This window comes from Falco peregrinus, chromosome 1 (assembly GCF_023634155.1).
Source record: "Falco peregrinus isolate bFalPer1 chromosome 1, bFalPer1.pri, whole genome shotgun sequence".
NCBI lineage: Eukaryota > Metazoa > Chordata > Aves > Falconiformes > Falconidae > Falco > Falco peregrinus.
This window is the reverse complement of record NC_073721.1, coordinates 7,093,834-7,114,662: the sequence shown is the minus strand read 5'-3', so window position 1 is coordinate 7,114,662 and position 20,829 is coordinate 7,093,834. Positions and strand designations below refer to the sequence as shown.

At 38.3% G+C, this 20,829-nt stretch overlaps 1 protein-coding gene across 1 annotated transcript in view; it reads right to left on the bottom strand.

The window, feature by feature from the left end:
* Positions 1 to 20,829, bottom strand: part of KAT6B (lysine acetyltransferase 6B) — a 116,390-nt gene that overhangs the window by 21,089 nt on the left and 74,472 nt on the right. Inside the window, 4 exon segments of the mRNA XM_055811236.1 lie at positions 11,342 to 11,435; positions 13,996 to 14,157; positions 17,263 to 17,404; positions 19,454 to 19,569. Coding sequence (XP_055667211.1) covers positions 11,342 to 11,435; positions 13,996 to 14,157; positions 17,263 to 17,404; positions 19,454 to 19,569 — 514 coding nt within the window.

Here is a 20,829-nt window from a genome sequence, read left to right as displayed (position 1 = left end):
GCCATAACAAAAATCAGACTACTGCCAGAAGTTGGAAACAGCTTGAGATCTACTCCTCAGAGGCCCCTAGTCATAAAATGGAGCCTTTCTGAAAGTCGTAAGCAGACTGCCCTTATGTAATCAGCACTGTTCAACTCCTATTTATATTTTGTTAATATCTGTGTCAGAAGAAAATGGATTCATGAGAATCTATCCAGAACAAAAGAAGCAACCAGTGAACTATTTGCCCTTGCACGTTTCGAGTCCTTTTCGGTCTCCTTAAAGGCCAGCCCCCACAAATGAATTACCAGACTCAGACAGATGGAATCAAACACTTCTCCATTAAACTTTGTTTTGCTTGAAACATAACCAAGTAAAATACGTCCCTTAATATGGAAAGGAAGAACTCCTAAGTTTTCATGCAACGTTCTGTATCAAACCAGAGATCTGAAAGAACAGCAAGTGCTAGTAACTGTTCTTATAATACACCAGTATCTAAAGTGAAGAGATTTCCTCAAACCAACATTTTGAGTTACCCTAAGGGACTTCATTTTGTCTTATAAAACATCAAATACTTTGTTTTGAAATTATATGAACAAGATTTGAAGACACACGTTCAAAAGGGTAGTCAGAAAAATCCATACAGCTGAGTACTCAGACAGGACAGCTCAATGCAGTTCAGTCAGCTCAGCATTCCAAGTTCAGAGGTATGACCACGAGTGGAAGGCAAAAATAGGTAAGGTGAAAGCGTGAGCTTATTAAGACCTAAGACTCCTAAAACGATAATTCATGTTACCGTTTTTTCCATAACTATTCTGCGTGCCTCTGAACTGTTCTTATCTATGTCAATGGAAGGAAGGTCAAAGATAGAGGACCCTGAACAGGTGTTAGTACCCTCTTTGAAAGCACTTTTCAGGCAGCTTCAAAGGACCCCAATGCCAAGATCCACACAAACACTACAAAAAAAAGACAGACTAGCTGTAACTTGAGATGCTTAGATCAGTGAACAACCTGCTACATTCTCTTTTCTTCTTTGTCTGGTTAAAGAAAAGCTTTCTTCGTGATGAACAGAGTAAGCCAAAGATTCTCTCATTATTGTTACAAGAAATAATGACAGCTCTCATTCCTCTCCACATCCTCAAGTAAACTCAACACAGGGGGGCCAAAACCTTTAGTGCCTTTATGGAAGGCTTCACAGAAGAGGTTACAGCTAAACAAATGCCCTTCATGAAGGGAAGGAAAGGTAAAGATGACTGCATTACAGTCAGACCAACAAAAGGCACCCTTTGAGTGAATTAATTGGCTAACACTTATTTTACCTGTGCCAGTTGCCAGTAAACCCCTTGAGTGGAGGTTCTGTGTACAAAGTGGACTACTTATAAGCCAAGTGAAAGCATAAGCAAGAGAAAAGAAACTGAAGTACCCTTAAAAGCAAGACGTGCACACACAGAGGGCATCAGTCCTGACTACCAACTGGATGAATAAATTTGTCAGTAGGTTAAGTAGTTCAAAAGTTCATTAACAAGGTTGGTTTGTTCTCCGTTTTATAAGCAATGTTTTAAGTTATGACTTCACTTACATATTTTAATTATTAAACAAAGGATACTGAACAGTAAATTGTTTATACAACTAAGAGTTGAATGAATTTCCTTTACTAATTGCCATTACCTTCTGGTGCTTAATGTTGACAGCACATGAATACCATTGTTAGAAATATATCAAAAATACTCATTAGAAAATACTACCTGTTTGCCTCCTTATAAACCCTATGTTCTCTAACAAGCCTCAACTTCCTCCCCTGTCAAGACTTCAATTGACAAGAGAGGAAGATGGACCTGCGAGGCTATACCTGACGTAACAAGTAAACTGAATACAGCCAGAACCTTTACAGAGCACTGAGGCCAACCAGCACAGACAGATGGCATCCACACCACCAAGCCCCCTCTCAGCTAGAGTGTTAACCTGGCTGTTAACGTAATTCTCCAAGATTCATGGCTCAGGCAGATTGTTACCACACTTGGAAAGCGAGAGATGCCCTGGACCAAAACTGCATCAGGGATGCTTTTAACAGTTTTACAGTAGACAACCAGAGCCCAAGTGCTTTTCCTATCGTTGTTTTGTTCATACCTACGAGGGATAGGCCAGTAGTACTAAAGAACATGAACAAAAGGTAAGTGGGGAGTCAGTACTGAGAAGTCAAAAGCCCCACCTAGGAAATAATTGAAAATACTGTATTTGTTCAGGTAAGTAGTCACAACACACATACTCTGTTGCATCAACTGAAGATGCAAACTGTGTTTGTCTTGAGCGAGCAGCAAAATGTCATTGCAGCTCATATGCTCTATTAAGGCATGCTGTAGAACAAGGAATTAACCAAGTGCTATTTAGAAGAAAGAATCAACAGGATGAAGGAGATTATTAGGGAATCTCACGGTGATACCTGGTGAGCCAGCAGATACAGAAACAGAGTGATGAAAAAGCATGCATTATCTACCAAACACTGAACACAAAAAACCACCTATTACAGCACTCTTTAAAAAGCTAAGGCCAAGACATGGCAATCTGCTAAATACCTACTGTTAACTCAAAAGAGCAGGAAAAAAAAAAAAATCTTTACAAGAAGGTAGAAATGCCTGATAAAAATGATGGCACTGGAAAAGACAGACACCTCTTAAGAAAGCCACAAGGTCACTTCATTGAGGTGAGGCATCCCACTGTGCCTCAACAACAGGGTGACAGGCTACAAAATACCCACTTTGGTCACTGACTTGCTGCAACAGAACTACGCTCTGCAGCCAGAAGTAGAAAATCCTGATTGTTAAAGATGCATGACTTAATTAAAATCTGTTTTCAGCCACCAGTCTTCAGCAGATGGCTTCTCCTGTTCACTAATGCCCTGTAAAGACAGCTTTGTCCAACAAACATTTGTTTTCATTGTTACCATCCCTGGCCTTGCCTTTTAGCTATTTTCAGTGCTATCTGAAATAAGATGCTCTTCAGTTAAAACAGTCTTAGCTTCTGTATCTGAAGTGACATGCCTGCTTTCTTTTGCGGTTCTGATAAATGCACAGTGTCTTGCAGCTATATAAAAGTGATGCCAAGAAATCCCAAGAGGCTGATTTTCTTGGAATAATCTTAAGTCAACAAAGCTTGATTCAAAATCCATCTTTATTCCCCCCTCATCTAAATCTCAGCTTGACAGAATGCTCCTTACTACTTATTTAGGAGAGGCCAAACTCATGCCTTCAGGTCAGCAACATAATCAATCATCAAGAAAAGAACATAAAATAAGCAGCAGCATTTAGGCTCCCTCACAAATTCACAGCTCCCACAGACACACGCTTCCAACTCCCTCTTAAAGGAAAAAAAGAGAAAAAAGGCAGGTAATTCAACCCTTCATTTGGACACAACACATCCGTGAAAACACCAACAAAACTGACCAGAAGACTGACACAGTGTTCTGTACTGGGGTACACAGGTCAGTCGGTAGTTTAAAAAAAAAACAAAACAAACAACAACAAAAAACCAAAACAACCAAACAAAAACCCCCAACCAACCAGAATGATTCAATATGGACCACCACAGATAATAAACGACACAGGCTTATTTTATAGAGATCCTTAGATTTGTGGTGTTGACTTCACAAGTGCAGTCTGAGAATACATTTTTCCAATAAAGCCTATTAAAAAAAAATCCTATTCCTTTACACCCTCAGCCTCTCATTTTCACCCTGCTTGCCACACCCTCAGCAGTAGCCAAATCATTCTTTCAGGACTCTAATGTGAAAAAGGGAATGCTAAAATGCTTTTGGTTAAGATAAATTTTATCTTAAAAAAACAAATGGTACCACTTCACCTCCATCTCAATTCTGTTCACAGAGCATAGCATAAATGTAAACATGTTGGGTTTTTTTTAAAGTGTGTTTATTCCTAGATTGTAGTTCTGCTATATTTCAGTATTTGTAACAGCAAACTGTAAAATATCTTAACAACAGGCTTTGGAAGAGAACAGCATAAGGGCTGTTTACAGAAAGAGTTCACCATTCCACAGACACCCGAATTTTTTGAATGTTATTTCTATTTCATATCCATATTTGATTATAAGTACTTCTAATTTAAAAGAATTCCCTCTGATTTTCTTCAAGTAGGTTTTTGAAAACATTACTTTCAGACAAAGCATTATTTCCCACGACCAGATTAAGGGATTTAGACTATCAATTCTATATAAACACACACCAAAGCAGTAGATCCAACCACTTAGAGCCTGTTGCAGCTTGGGCCTAGCTCTGAACAGCAGGCAGGTACCAGAAGTGGTTCCCAGTAGTTCCATAAGCATACCACAAGCCACAACTTACATGCCATATAAGTGAACACACAGATATACTCCATTACAGCATCCACCCTTACCTTTTCTTTTTTTCCTAGTCTGCTTTGGTTTTCCAACGTTAAATTTATGAATTATTATAAAGAATGCAAGTTCCCTCAGTTCAAGGTTGTGTCTTCTTTCCAGCTGAATACAGATTTTTACATCAGTTCTCCTTGTTACTACAAGGCTACTTTACACAAGCTAAGGCTACGCAGCAAAGAAATTGTGTGAACTCATCATAATGAAGAGGAAACCGATACAATTTGCTACCTTTTCCAAGGCTCTTCCTTTCCTGATACACTAGTTCCCCAGAGCCACTGTGAAAACTTCAGGTGGCATTTTTTTCTCTATTCCACCACTTAATTCCATTACATTACTCGTATTTTTTTTTTAAAGTTACTTGTCTTCAAAACAGGGATGACATTTTCTCAAATGCTAGTATCATCTATCAGCCATAAATTACCTAAATGACAGGCCATGTGTTATTCATCACTAGTTTCAAGTTTTGTTCAGCCTGGTTTTGGGGGATAACTGCACAAACATGGTGGTTCACCAGAAGCCACTGCTTTACAGGTTTCCACAGAGGAGTAACCTAATTTGCTGTTAAACCAGAAAGCCTAGAAACACTGCAGCAGGAAAATAGGTAAAAGTTATGAAATCAATCTTCTGGCACAGCAATGTTTCCAAGCCTTCCTAATACACCAAAGCACCACAAAGCCAGTGTGGAAGACTGATTTGGAAGAGCAACTTGCTGTCCAAACTGCTACTTGCCATGGAAAGCCGAACCCTGACTCCTTCCGAAGACAATGCAAAAATCCAACACACAGTAACGGATATGAGTGAGAAAACTAGGCCCAAAATTGTGTAAAGGAGATGCTTTTTTTTCAATTAAAGAAAAAAACACACAACAAAACAACACTTTTTGTCTCTATCAGAAGATAGCGCTTTTAAAGTATTGGAGCCACGAACTGGTTTAAAGTAACTAGGTGATCCTAGAAGAGAAAATGCTTTTCGAATTGAGCATATTTAGAAATCAGCGGTTTTATTTTTGAACTGTATTCATGTTTTTCTTCAACCTTAGCAGAAGCCAAACCTCCTCCCTTTCACAGAAAAACTGATTTTACAGGCTAGACCAAGTCTTTACCAAATCTGTAGGGAGAACAAATTTGCACTACGGACCAGAAGAAAATCTCGTACTCATGAGTCTCCTTAAACTTTGTCTGAAGACTATCCTAGGTTTCATGCAATGCAGTTTTCTCAGCTTGTTTCAAAACTCTCTCAAAACTACTGGTACTAGGAAATAAATGAAGTGCCCTCATTCCCATCAGCACAGGTTTGTGTCACCTGCCAATGCTTGTGGGTCAGCTTTTATGCCCCAAGTAATCCTGTGGACTTAATCCACAAGATTACCACTTCTGCATGACTGATCCCTAAGCAATGAAGATCTTCCACATTTCCACAGAGATCTTCTGAAACAAGTACAAACTGGAAGAATTCAAGAAGGCACTTTGCAAATGTATCCCTCCTTTTTTGCCTATTCACTACCCCATCACCATCCCTTATTCTCAATGGAAGCCGCATACAAGATCGGGACATGATCTGGGTTTAACTAACACCTTTGAGGACATCTGTCCTTACCCCCCCCCCCCCCACCCACTTCCAGCCCAGAACTGACTCAGCTTTTGCACATAAAAGCCCTTAAACGATTGCAGATGGGCAAGTGATTGTAGGAATTTGCAGGGGAGAAGACTGGACTGGAACAACCAAGTTCAAAGAAACAAGCTGTAGTTCCAGATCTTCAATCAAGCTTTTCAAAGCTGTAAATGGCAAATGAATACTCCACCCCACCAAATTTTGTTCACAAGCCTTTGCTGAGCCATCTCCTACTGAGAAGCAATGTAGGCTAATGAATGTTGCCACTAACCTAACTGACTTTGAGCTAGAAAGTGGGTATCTCTCTCTGTTACTGATTTATAAATACTTGGTAATGGTGCTGACCCCCTTTATCAATTGCTCTGATGCTTACTCATGAAAAGTATTTAGGAGGAAAGACATAACTCTTCATTAACAGTTTATTTTCCCTTTACTTGTACAGCCAACATTTTACTCCTCTCATCCCTTGGAAACTTGCCTTCCCTGGGGTTATACATCAGCTGTTGCACGAGTGCTGCCACTGCTGGTACTCTGCTGCTTCTGCAAATCAGGACTTGCAGATTTACTCACCCATTTGAACAGAGCAAGAAAAAAATACTTGACCAAGGAACAGGTATTAGATTTGGGGAAATGAGCTAACAAGGACATTCAACAAAGCCATTTTTCCTACAGCAGAACACAACTTCTCAAGTAAGACAAATTCTGTTTGTTTCTTCCACTCACAGACTTGAATTGACCTTCCCCATCATGGTCTCCTGACTAAAACAGTAAAAATTAAAATAAAATAAATAAATAAATAAAAAGGCTGAGCTACACATCCTGAAAGGAATCGGGGGTTAGTTCAAGCTAATGGGGCTGCACCGACTTTTGCAAAGACACAGACAAGTGAAACAAAAAAACCCCCAGACAATTAGGATCCAAGCATCATTAAAACACATTTCCTCTCTCAAGGAAGAATAATCATTTCACAATGACAGATAAACCAAATGAAAAGAAGGAATTCTGAAGGGCAGGAAGAAAGTGCTACAATCAATTGGACCAGGAAAACCCTCAAGATAGATAACAAAAGGCTATCAGGGGCTTTGCTCCTCTGCATTGAGCCCAGTTGTCACTGTGATGCAAATGAACCATCAACATACTAGCCAGCAGTTTGAAAGGTTTATCCTAATATTGTCACACGCAGTTTTTTTCCTCCAGCTGCTGCTAGGCCTCCAGCATGGCGTTTGCAATCCAGTAAGCAGAAGTATGGGGACTGGGCTGAGATGAGCTTTGTGAGGAAGTGAGAATTCCAAGATGGCTTTACACTTACAAATATGAAATACTGCAGTATTACATTCCAGTAATACTGAACTCTCTATTAAATATGCCAAATAAAGAAATACTAATATGTTCTGGCATGGCAGCCTAATGACTAGAAATAAAGCATATGAAGATTTTAAGCTTTGTGAGAGCTCAAATCAAGAAAGTAAAGAAAAACTTATCTCTGATTTATTTCTGGATCAAAATAAGCTGGAGTCTACTTGTCCAAATCTTAATTTACGGCAAATACAAAAACCTGATGCACAAGTCAATTATTCTCCCTCAGGTACAACCCTGCAATCACAATCCAGTCAACCTCACATAACGCAAGAAGAACAAGGAAATGCAAACCAAACAAAGAGCCCCAACCCAAGAAGTTTGGCAAGAATTACCAGTCCTGTAAAAGACAGGAAAGTAAAAATATAACAAGGAAATTAAGACCCTTATTCATTTGCAGGAACTGCTTTTGTATATTCAGGTACACTCCAAGTAAAAATTAGGTTCTCTATATGAAAGATCAGATTGTAATAAAATAATATTTAACAAAGCATACTCAGTGTAAACAAAATGAAGACTTTCATATAAACTACTTTGTCTTCAGTATGACCTGCTTCTAGAAAATAAAACAGGTTAAACTGATTTGATCTTGAAACAAATTAAGTGAAATGAAGGACTATCAAGTCTGCAATTTTACATATCAACAGTTTCACCATCTGATAAATATTTACAAGTAAACGTCTCGTCTTCTCATTTTTTAACAGCTCAACAAGTTTCTATCAAACTCTTAACTTCTCTACAAAAAAAAAATATATCTTTCAAGGCTTTAATAGACAGAATAGATACAGACACAAGTATTGTTTTTAAAAACAACATTTCTATTTAAATGACCAATGACATACAGAAAACTACATATAAAAAAATCTGCTGAAGATGATCAGACTAAGAACTCTGGCATTTTTCAGCATGCTTTCTTCTCACAAAAGTTAAAGTACACTTCCTAAATATCTTTTTTCCACATGTGAAGTTATAGATTCCTGTAGAGACAGACCTTACACAAAGCTTTATGTTGGCGTCTACAGAATAAGTAGTAACAGCATTATCAGTTTCTATTTGAAATATAGAGAAGTTTAAATGTAGTTTGCAAAGAGTTAAATTGAAAAAAAATTCAATGGTCAGAAAACATACCTATTTTTCTTTTAGCAGAATAATTTATTTTCTCTTGCAAGTTATAGGGATGACCACATAGACTCATCTGTACAGGTTAAGTTGGTTCAATACAAAAGAATGCATCACAATATGAACAAACAAATGCATTTCACTTACCGAAAAAGCAGCATATTCTGTACCACAAACTACATTTTCATGAGACTGCTGACAAAGCAGAAGTTGTGTAGTGGCTTAAGGCTACGTTCTTTCCAGCCTTTCTAACTGTCAAATGTCTAGATACAGACAAAGTAACGTGAGCAGTCCGCTGCTTGCACACAGTTCTTGAGACCTTCCCTTTTGTGGTTTTTAACTATCATTTTCTGAAAATTACTTGCTCAGAAACATTTTTATTATTTCAGTCTAAACACTGTTCTAGTTACAGTTATAAAAAAGGCAAGTACCAGCGACCACTTCACAGAATTTAAGATAGAGCAGTTCAGATGTGTTACCTGCATAACAAAGACTTAACATGCAGAGCATGAAATTTATCATCCAATAACTTAATGAGAACATGACAGTCTAGATAGTTTAAAATATTTGTTGCCAGTAACACTATGATAAACTTGCTCTGTTCAAGTTTAGAATAGTAACTGGGGTTTTGTTGTATCCCATCTTCCCAGGCCAGTTATCAGGAGGAGACCGCAAGTGAACAAAATGGGTGAAGTACAAGAAGATGGTACTCAGTCAACTGCAAACCAGGAGGTAGAAATGCAAATAAAATTTGAAGGGGGGGAAAAAAGTAGATAACTGATTTTGAAGGGTTTTTTTTTGTGCAAAGACAGATTTTGTGCTCACTAATCCAGATCAGGCTATGGCTGCCTCATTTAATGGCATTCAGCCTCCATCCTGCAAAAGGATATAAATACAAGCCACAAAAAGAGGCCTTGCAAGTTTTACCTTCTTTTCTACACCTAGGCAAAACCAGCCACAAGCAGTTCTCTCTCACTACCTTTCATTTAGTTTGCACTTCCTTCTCGCTACAGAGCCAGAATTTCTCAGTCATCTCTTGGTTCCTTATTCTGCTGGAAACTCAGACAGTCCCATACCAGTTAGTTAAGGGAACCTCTGTCCAGAAAACAAAGGGAAAGAAAGGTACGGAAGGGCTGACTGCACTCACAAAGCGGGCAGTCTGTTAGCTACAGTGAAACTAAAGCTGGTCTCCGGACCATGCCCAGCACGCATACAGCTGTGCCTGTATCTGCAAAGAGGAAAGACGAAGAGTAGCACCAGACAAGCTTCAAGCTAAGGATACCATTAGATCATGTTGCAAGTTATTGCAGAAATGCTAATGATTTGAACAATCCAATGTGCTTCTTTTCCCAGAACAGTAAGCGGGACAGAACACCCTACTGATTTTTTCCAGATTAAGTACCACATGGCACAGTGACAGAGCATAGTTCCAGAGACACAACATACTCATATGCAGACCTTCTGTGGAATCCACAGGTTTCACAGCCACATCATCAGTTCTGAAGACACAACTATCACAAACTCAACTAAAGTTTGTTGAGAGTGCTTTTTTTGAAAGACATCGCAGAGTAACAAACAAAAAGCCCAGAAGTACTTACCAGCTGCGCTCAGTAAAACCTCCCCATCTCTTTTTGCAAGAAGAGATCCTAATCCTAAAACAGGTCCAATTTCAACCTAAGCAAGCTTAAAGTTCACTCCACAGTTCCACAATATGCAGTACTTCTCACTGCCTTTCCTATAAGCTTGCAGAAGGCACACAATGGAACAGCTGTTGCGTTCTGCTCCAGCTACATTTCAATGGTGCATTAAGTGGTCCGCAACCATCATTACCTAACTCACAGGAGTATAGCAAGGTCTGTTTATGAAGCCAAGCAATGATGAGACATACTAAGTATCCTTACGAACTCTAGCATAGCCAAGGTGGGTAGAACACACTACAAGACACAGAATTTGCGAACTCCACAGTTACTAATTACTGTCTTTGTCCTGCCATTATACTACAATGCGTTATTATTTGCATTTTAATGTTCTTGCATACACCTTCAGGGCAGAAATCCTACTGTCTTAACTATCTCTATTGTCATGTGATTCTACAGCACTTTAAAAAAACCCATAGGTAATAGTGAAGCCTAACCACATAAAACAGAAACTAATTCCTTATCTCCCCTCTAAATTACAGTAGAAAGCTGGATTCAGTAGTACTGAGGACACTGATCTGAGAGTTCCTTTAGACATTTTTGTCTGGAGTTTCATTGCAGCTTAAAGATTTGGGGAATAACAAATCTATATTTAAACTAGTGTGCCTGAACTTTCTAACAGGTCAGACAACTCAGCAAAATAAAGCAGCAAGTACATATGCAGCCATGAGCACCTACGCTTGTCTCTGGTAACAATTTCCACAAAGAAAGTGATGAACTTCAAGACAAAAACCACGATACATTCCTTCTATGTGGCAATTCTTCAGCTAAAACAGTTTTTTAGCTAAAAGAAGATATAAGTTAGAATATTAGAATGTAGAGAATGCCTTGGACTAACACCTTCTTAGCTATAATCACAAATAATTGCCTCTTCTTATACTAATGAGCAAAGCAAAGTGGAAAGTAATTTAGACAATTCATTCAGGATAATAGCTTTGTGAGCTGGTATTACTGCTGAGAGATTCATTCTCAATTTCCTCGAGTACAATAACAGAGCAGCAGTAAGTTTTTCACTTCAAGGAGCTTTTCTATCCTACATAAATATAAACAGAAATTCCATTATCTATTGATAAAAACGACAAAGCAAGTTAAATAAAGTTTCATATGCTACAATTTCTTGTAACAGCCATCAGCTCCTTGGATCACAAGTGTAAATAAAACACTTCACTTACTGAAATCAATGAGAAACCTTCCAAATCCTTGCCTTTGGTACTGGGGCATGATCATTATGCAGGAGACATTGTACTTCTGCTGGCAAAGCTTTTCCTGTGGGAAGGAGAAACAGATCAAGTATGTCAAAGCACTGCTGAAGTGGGCAACTGCCTGCACCTGCCACTGTCCTTGTAAAATATCCCAATAAGGTGAACAGATGCATGGGGTCAATACCAAAGTCAAATAATTCCATGTTCATATTTAATTATAAGGAGGAATTATCAAACATAACAGTCAAGATTTTTCTAAATTAGTGAACTACTCAGCATCTTATTGTCCAAACAGCATAATGAAGTTCAAGTGCTGCAAAGGAGGACAGGAAGAAGAGGGAAATATTTTCATGCTTCACTGACAATTCTGTCAAGGATATGAAAGTGGAAAGTAATATCCATACACACAGTGAAGTTGTATTTTCTGCAACTGCTACACTAAGCGCCTGCCAGTTCCCATCTTTGTCTTCTCTGTCAATGAATCTGGAGTCAGGCTGGAAGGGAAGAACCCCATACCCATAGAACTAAGCAGTTGCTACTTGAAGCATACTAACTTTTTCAAAGCTGAAGGCTTCTCACCTGGATCCAAATCAAGGCAGAACACTCAGAAGCCAGAGCTCTTTCAGACAGAATGCAGTCATATAACATACAGGCAACGAAGGCAAATATTACACTGATTGTTTAAGACAACAGAAGGGAAAAACTAAATTAGGAAAGCTGTTCTAACAATGTAAGGTTATAGGTTTCTTTCAGATTTATTGATGAAAGGAAGAGCCTTCGAGTCTTGTTACCTTTAACAGATTACACACACAGAAAAACAACCCCAAAATCAGCACAAGATAGTTTTGAGCAAGATCAAATAAATCAACCAAAAATATCCAGGTCAGCACAACTGACAAGAAGTTGTGGCAAGCACGTATATAGTTCAAGACACCTCCTATCACTTCAGCCTCCACACATAAGATGGCACTGACAGCATCACATTCCAGTATGTTCGTTTCCAAACATTTCTCCAGCTCTGAGAGAGAGCAGATACCAAAGCTGTTATTTCCCAAGGTCTCTTAGTTTCCACAGCACGGTGAAGTATTTTCTCTGTACAGGCTTCCCAAACTCTCAAGACTGCTGCTAACATGAAGTTCACATCCTGGCAACGTATTTGTAATCAAGGAAGAAAAGCCAGAGCATTTCTGCCAGCAAGAGCATACACCTTCAAAAAAACAACAACAAAACAACCAAACCAGGAAGGGGACAGGACAACACCTGCAACTGAGTAAATAATTTGAGATGAAGCTGAGGTTTTTTCTCCCAAAGTTTAGATAACTAAAACATTTATGATCATCAAGTCTGACAAACAGACTGGCCAGAAGCAACAGGGGCGAAGCAGGGGAAGCAAATGCATCCTTGCTGAAAGAAGGAACAAACAGCAAGAGACACACACCTTAACATGTGCAGTATCTTAAATACATCTAGAAAATACTTGCTTATATAAGAATGGACGCATTTGTATGCCACAAAAGCTTCTGACTGACATAAAAGACAAAGCAAATTGTACCTACACATGTCACTGTTACTTTAATCCCAGGAAGGCTCACATGTTAGAAGGAATTGGTCACACCCCCAAGAGATGCCTGCGTAATATGCAGGTACTCTGACAAGATTTTTAGACTTCAAGACAGTATCTTCATACGAATCACTTCTTAAAGAAAGAAGATCATATAGGTGATAGGAGGTGGTGATACTAGGGGCAAGTAGTACTGAATTTCTGACTAATTGTATCAATTCATCACATTTCTTACGGACAATATTTGGAATCTTTTCCTGTTGCAGGCACATCTAATACTCGAACATTATTTTTGGTCATCTTTGTCCACATCCGTATTATTTTTGTCTATAGCAGCCACCTATTGCTTCAAAAATCACAGCCAAACCCGAACCAATAAACATCCACCAAAAAACATAAAGGCAGCATCCACTATAAAGTTAGGCAATGCATTCTTACATGCTCTGCAATGAGTAACCAATTAGATCAGATCGTACACAAGAAATGAACACAGCTGGCCTTTTATGGCTAAATAGCCAGCCTGAACTCCTAGCAGTAAACCCATGAAAACACATCACCACTTCAAGTAGCTAGCACTTTTAGAAGTTAGACTTGCTATATATACTATTGCAAAAATGATGGGGGGGGGGGGGGGGGGGGGGGGGGGCGCAAAGATTTAACTTTCAACTGAAACCACAAGACACTTACCTTTTTCCCAATTCTCCCCATCCCGCTGGCAGGGGGAGTGAGCAAGCAGCTGGAGAAGTTTAGTTGCTAGCTGGGGTTAAACCACAACACAAACAAACCAACCAAAAACTAAACCAAAAAACCCCAAACCAACAAAACTAAACCCCAGTGCTTGGTGCTGCAAGTGCATGAAATTTCTCAATTTGCATCACTCTTTGAGACAAGAAAGTATGAGTGTATCTGATCTGAGACAATGCACACTGTATTTGAGATTTACAGAGATGATTTCAAGCTCCAGAACTGTTTTTCTTTGCTGTTGGCACAGGTATTAAGGACAGCGGGAAGTTACAAATGATTTAAAGAAACCCAACAAAAACAAACACTTTTTTTTTTTTACCTTAGAGAAATATCCAACTAAATGGCAGCCTTTCTCATCATTTTTTGTAAGGACATAGAAGAGGAATGGTTCAACATCGTAATATAATGTTTTGTGGTCCAGAAAGAGCTTAGCTAACAAACACAGATTCTGACAATAAATTTTGCTCACATTTCCATCAACCTAGAAAGCAAGACAGATGCAGTTACTTCCAATGTCTCAAACATGTTAGGACAAAACAACGTATTGAATCAATGTTATCATAGAAGGAAAACATCATCAATATGGCGTTACATTAAAAAAAACAAACCCAAAACCAAACACCACATTAGGGTTCGGAAGAGAAATGCCCTAGCTTGTTAAATAAAAGTTCTCCAGTTTTAGTACCGATTACTGTGCATTTGTATGTACCCTCTGAGTATCCAGTTTTACCAAACAAAGTAACTTCACCTTTTAATTTTCAAGTTACACTTACCTCTTTCACTTCATTCCAGGAATGAAAATGAATATGACACAGACAACAATAATGTACTAGTTAAAACTACAATAAACTGTAGTTTGCTAGAAGGCAGTGGTGTACAACAATCAAAAAAACCCAACAAAAAAATCAAGTGTGCTATGCTGAATCCTTAAGGTGTAAGGCCAATGAATGAGTTGCCAATTACCTATCAATCACAGCAATGTTTTAGATAAATCAGACAAGATAAAATGTCTATGCCAGACTAAACGCTATCGAGTAAGAGAAGTGAATTTTCAGGCTAAGTACTACAATTAGTCTAGGTATGTTATATGAGTGTAAAGAGTCAAGCTGTGACTCAGCTACAGAAAAGCCAGACAGATGCAGATTTCCTAGATCAATTAGTTACTCCATGAAAGGGAAGGCTCAGTCAAAGGCAACAGCATTTTTAAATAATCTTCTTAATGGAAAGGTTTGCTTGTGCTGACGTTCTTTGATAAAGTCACTAGCTGTATTTCATTCACACAGCCAGCCATATGGTACGCACGCTGTGCAGAGAAAGAAGCCATATTCTGTTCTAATTTGGTTTTAGTAAAAATCCTACTTACAAATCTGAGTAAAACCCAACCTTTGGGATATACTTAAGAGATTTCAAGGTGACTTCTGTAATATAGTTGAATTATCTGGATTAAAGAAAAAAACATTTAATGGACAGCTATTGCTTCTAAAGGTATCAGAATAAACTTGCATACAGCACTTGAGATCCCATCAAATACATTAAACTGTCATAGAACTCACTCCACAGTCCAGATGCTTTTTATTCCTTGTAACACCTATTAGTAAGCATGGAAATTAAATGCTAATATTAACCAAGCAGAAATCATCACTAAGTAAGCCATAACCCCCAAATTATGTAAGCTTTTTCAGTAAGAATGCTTGTATAGAAATGTAAAAAACTTAAATGCCAGGCAAACACAGCTTGTTCATCAGTTTTAGATATGACAAGAGGAGAAAAAAGGAAAACAAGAAAAAAAATAAAGAGGGTCTGCAAGTTCAAAAGCAAGTATCTGTCAAAAGCTCCTTGACTACAGCATAGTAGTAAACTATGTCGAAGTCTTCTCTCAAGTCTGTCAAAAGTCATGCTCTGGGCAGAGGTACATACATCTTAAATGCCAAACTCATTTCTATTTCTCTCAAAACAGAAAGCATGAAGGAAACCACAACCCCTTCATTCTGCCTAACAGAAAATGGGTGAACAAAATTCCTGAAATTATCTATCAGGAAGGATATCAACTGATGAGTAAGTTTCTCAACTGATGAGTAAGTTTCTCAGTTACCAGAGCAACAACTGACATTAACATTTGAAATAATAAATAAAATAAAAAAAAAAACCACACCACTTTATTTCAGAAGTTTTAACCTAAGTGCTTACTGGAGCACCTAAAACAGAGAAAGAGAATAAGAGCAGCAGAGAAAGAATCAGGACATTGCCTTCACATGCACTTTGTCTTCCATGTGTTTTTTGTCAATCCCCCACCTCCTCACTCCCTTTCCCAGAGCTTTACTCAAAAAAAAAAAGTTTTTATTCACTTGTTGGCAGTAGCTAATGAAAATAAACTAGAAAGCAGGATTTGCCTATTGAATGCTGCATAGTTCTTAACACCCGCTAGTAGAGAAAACATAAGACATTTTGGACCGACCAGGACAATTTGTTTTCTTGAATAGGAAGAGAGTTAAGTCTGTTTACATCTTAAGCTTTTTGCTGGCAGATCTATGATCTTCATAAAAACTGCCCAAGTCAGGAAGGAAGCAATCTTGACGCAGATAGCTATTTTTTAATAGCACAAAACCAAAAACATGGGAACCAAATATTAAGATCTTGTTCTAATTTAAGGACTTCAAGACTGCATCTACCATTGTTTGAACAGATAATGGCAATGGCCAAGCACAATAGACACTTATACAATATGAAAACACATGTTCAGGTAGAAGCTATACCTGCAATTAAGAAGTTAACAATATACACATCTGAATTTTGCTGTTGAGTAACAGCCTCAAAAGAAATCCTGCAGTCTCTTCTGTTAATGCAGTTGGTAACAACTTGTGAGAAACAGGAACGTGGAGGTTAATGTATAGCTTTAGTCACTACAGCAATGCTATCTGAAACAGAATTCTATTGTCCAGGATGCCTTTAAAACATCAAACTTTAAAAGAAGTTGTCTCCCAAGAGAATAGTTTTGATTATAAAAGACGACATATCCACAAGCTCAACTCCAGGCTTTATAAATGAGAAGCAGTGCATTCTGGCCGAAGTTGGGACTGAACCTCTGCCACTGAGCCAGCATGTTTCAGGGAAAGTTTTTCAAGCATCCAAAAGCAAGGTAAAAGCACTTAGTAGCTAAATTTGTATTTTTAGAACAATACAGAATAAACTGCTTTGCTTGGTTTTCTACATTGGAAGCATCTACAGATCAATTAGTATTGTCCCTACACCCAAGACACTCAAATGTAAATGGGTGCAAGACATACTTTTCCTGAGAAGGGAAAGGCAATCCAGTCAAAGGGCTTCCACTGCAATCCTCATTTAAGATACATGTTATGCAAGTATCTTAAGAGGCTGGCTAATGCATGAAGTACAAGTAAAGATAGTAAGAATCGTGAGACAATGTGGCAGGGTGGAACAGGACAGGGAAGATGGACTTGGTTTTGCAGTATAAGAACAATCTCCAAGGAAGTATTTAAGTATGTTAAAGTTTTCAATAGTTCTACAACTTGTCTGTATTATCTGCAAACTGGTTACTTTCAGAAATTTACATTTTTGATATACCTACCTCAAATACTGAAAGGTCATTTCTTCTGTAGATTTCATTGGCTGGGGGATGAAACCAGCCACATTTCTCTGAGTGCCTTAACAAAATGTTTTTACTTTTCATGTATTTAAGACAGAATTCACACAGGTAAAGCTTTGGTAATCTGTATGAAAATTAGAAAGATATTTTATACTAAAAATTTGTTAAATTCCATAAACAAAACAGTTGCCACAAAGTGAAAGGCCCTCCCCATTTAAACATAAGGTACCATAAGTAAATGCTGCTTTAGTTTAAACAAATAAGTATCACATTGGAGTGCATGACTAAACATAACACACGTCAGCCATTAGAAAAGGCAGGCACCATCAGAATTAATCAATCACAGTGAACCTAATTCAACAGACTCGGACTGTGGTCAGCTGTTTGTGGTCCAGCCTCCAGCAGACCCCAGTTACTTCCTGCTTCCCACATTCCCCCTAAGCTTTTGCTGTGGTTTCCAGTATGCTGGAGTCATACCTCAAATTTTACCTTTCTTCTTCCAGTGAAAAGAGGCACACAGCAGCATATAGGGAATCTCCTTCCCTTTAGTTTTCCTTACTTTGTATGTGGGGAAGGTTGGGAGACAATTTTTCTTTCCACTGTCTTCTGTGTATGTGGGTGGGACAGCAAACTGCAGAAGGATCGTACCCTGTCACCTCCACCTCAACGATCACTTCACTTGACCACAGAAGCCCATCCTAACAGTTTCTGTTTAGGCAAATCATCTCCCTTCCACACATCTCCACAACAAAGACGGCTGTACTCATCTGGGGAGGATTCAGTTCAGACTACATACAAGTAACCCACAAGCCCTGTGCAAGACAATGCTGACAGGTGTTCCATGTACCAGAAACCACTCTTTTCCAGTTAATTTTATGGCTATTTACCTTCATTTCTAAACTACTGAAGCAGTGGAAGACTGCTGCAGAAAGCAGTCAACCAAGTTTTACAGCAGAGGAGAATATTTATCTGCTCTGAAGCTACTGGCACATCCTGGGATCATGCTGGGATCACTGTCCTGGTTTACACTACTCCAGAATTTTAAGGAAGTTTATCAACAGCACAAAAAGTAGCTTGTTCCAAGATGTAATCCCACTACACTCAGAGCCAAGAACCACACTGCCTCATACAGATGCCATCCTGCTGTTGCCTCATACTAATAATTATCCATCACTACGCCTTTATCTGGCATTAATTTACTTGATGGAAAAGGAAACTTTTTAAAAATATGATCTAAATTGAGGGAATGAAAAAGAAACTGAAATAAAATATTAACACTTTAAAAGCAGTGGTACTAAGAGGAAACAGAAATGCTCTATACACTTTTGTTATCCCTTGATTTTTATACTACCAATTCACAACATATCCCTTATTCGCACTGCATAAAGATGACCGTATCTAGGAATGAGAGGGAAAGAGAGAAAATGCAGTTTACAATAACGCTGCTCAAAGGTATTTTGGAACAGACCACATAATTTGGTTGCTTCTTACTATAGTAGTAGAGCTTGATAAACATACAGTTCTCGAAAATCTCCACGTGGGCCAAGGATCCAATGAATGTGTAAAACATGTATTTTCAGTAAACGCAAAGATCAGCAGAGATCTGCTGAGCACACACACTAGTTTCATGCTCTCTGCCTGACTCCAAGGTGCACCCCAGCAAAGGTGGCCAGAAACAAGATGCTGTTGCCACATCTTGCTCACTTTGACTTTATTTATCTAGCATGTTCAAACTTCTCCCTGGTCCCTAGAAAAAGGAGGTTAATGAATTCTGGATGACAAACAAGATTAATTCTCTGAATGGCCAGAAGTTCGACATACCTGGTTGCAAAGGTTTAAAAAAAACCAAACAAAACCCCTAACAAAAGAAAAAAAAAACCACAACACAAACACAAAAACCAAAACCCCCCAAATAAACAAGAAGAAACAAAACCATGCCAACACACTGCAAGATTACGTTCATGCAGGACTAGGAAAAATCAGTCTTTTTAATGCACCTTTGATTAGAATTAGGGAGAAGAAAAAAGACACACAAATCCTTGTTCTTACTTATAATTACAAAAGCATATTTACTTTTAAAAGTTTAAGTTATAAACAGTTACATGAATACAAAAATTAATTATCACATTAGAAAAAAATCCCACTATGTACTGCAATCCTGACAACTCACTACCTTGCATATTCCTGTGGGTAAGGTGAAGAATACCAGGTCTGGATCTCGTATTTTCCAAACTCAATCACTGATGGGTATCGCCCACTTGTTTCACCAGTGTTTTTACACCCGATTTTCTGTCAGGTGCAATAAAAACAAAGTACTAGTTATAGAAAAAGTAAAAGGAAAGTTAGCTTTACATCATCAATTTCACCCAGTGAAGGTGTGAGAAACATGAAGTATTCAAAGCAGTTGCTTAAGTTTTCCAACCTGGACAGATGACAGTGTCTGTGAACAGTCAAACAGTTAAAATTTCCTTCAAGATACCAAGCAACTGAACATGAAGTTGAGTGAGCAATGCTTAAAAGTACGTGCATACATATAGGTGGTGCACGGCCCAGCCATGTAAGAGGCATAACCACCTCAGTTCCTTTTTTTCCCACGTCTCCTTTACAGTTCTGGTTCAAACTCAAAGCTGTCCTTTTGTCAAGACCATGAGAGAGAATCCATCAGCAGAACCCTTCCAGAGTCCTTGGAATTTATCTCTTAACAGTCAACAGTACACTAACACACATTGATCTCTGCTATTGTACTGAAGTGGAGCTGATAAGAGAAGGACTACTGGACTTTAAAGGGCTGGCAAAACTCAAAAAAAGGAAAGGAGGGAGTAACTTCAATGCCACAAATTTTAGAAATCTTACTACCTAACTTTTTTGGACTGCGTATGAAAGACAAAGAAAGGATGAGGTGGGAACCATTTCCACTACCCAGCAGAAGTACAAATTAATAATGAAGTTCAATCTTTAAACTTGGTTTGAGTTTGTTGGTTAACACTCTCTAAATTGAAACTATAAAAAGGTCACCACATCGACCCATAGCAAGTAATGCCAGCTCTTGTACACTAAACCTGAAAAAAATTAAGTTAATTCCATTACGGGAAAAAAGTACAACATGTATTCATTTATGATGCAATTTTAAGAACACATCAGTTGAAACATTACATACATCTCCCTTCTGACCCAGGTTCTCAAAGACACCAGCTGTTCATTTCATAGACACAGAAAAGCCTAAGTGTCTTTTTGCTATAAGAAAATTCAGCTCCCACATCCAACTTCCTAAAAACCCCCTAACAGAAAAAGCTCAGTCTCCACAAGCTTTAGATCACCACTGCATACCTTAAAGAACAGCATTAACACCAGCTCATATAAACACTTTTCGTCAGATTCAGCTCAAATATTTTCATTGCTAGAAAAATCTATGGTATTTAAACTCAAAGTGCATTAAATCATTGGGCAAAATGAAGTTATGAACTCTCTAAACCCAGCTTCCCAATAAACAGTATTTGCTGGGACAGACTTAACTTCTCACAGTGGCTGCTTTATGTACAGAGGAAAATC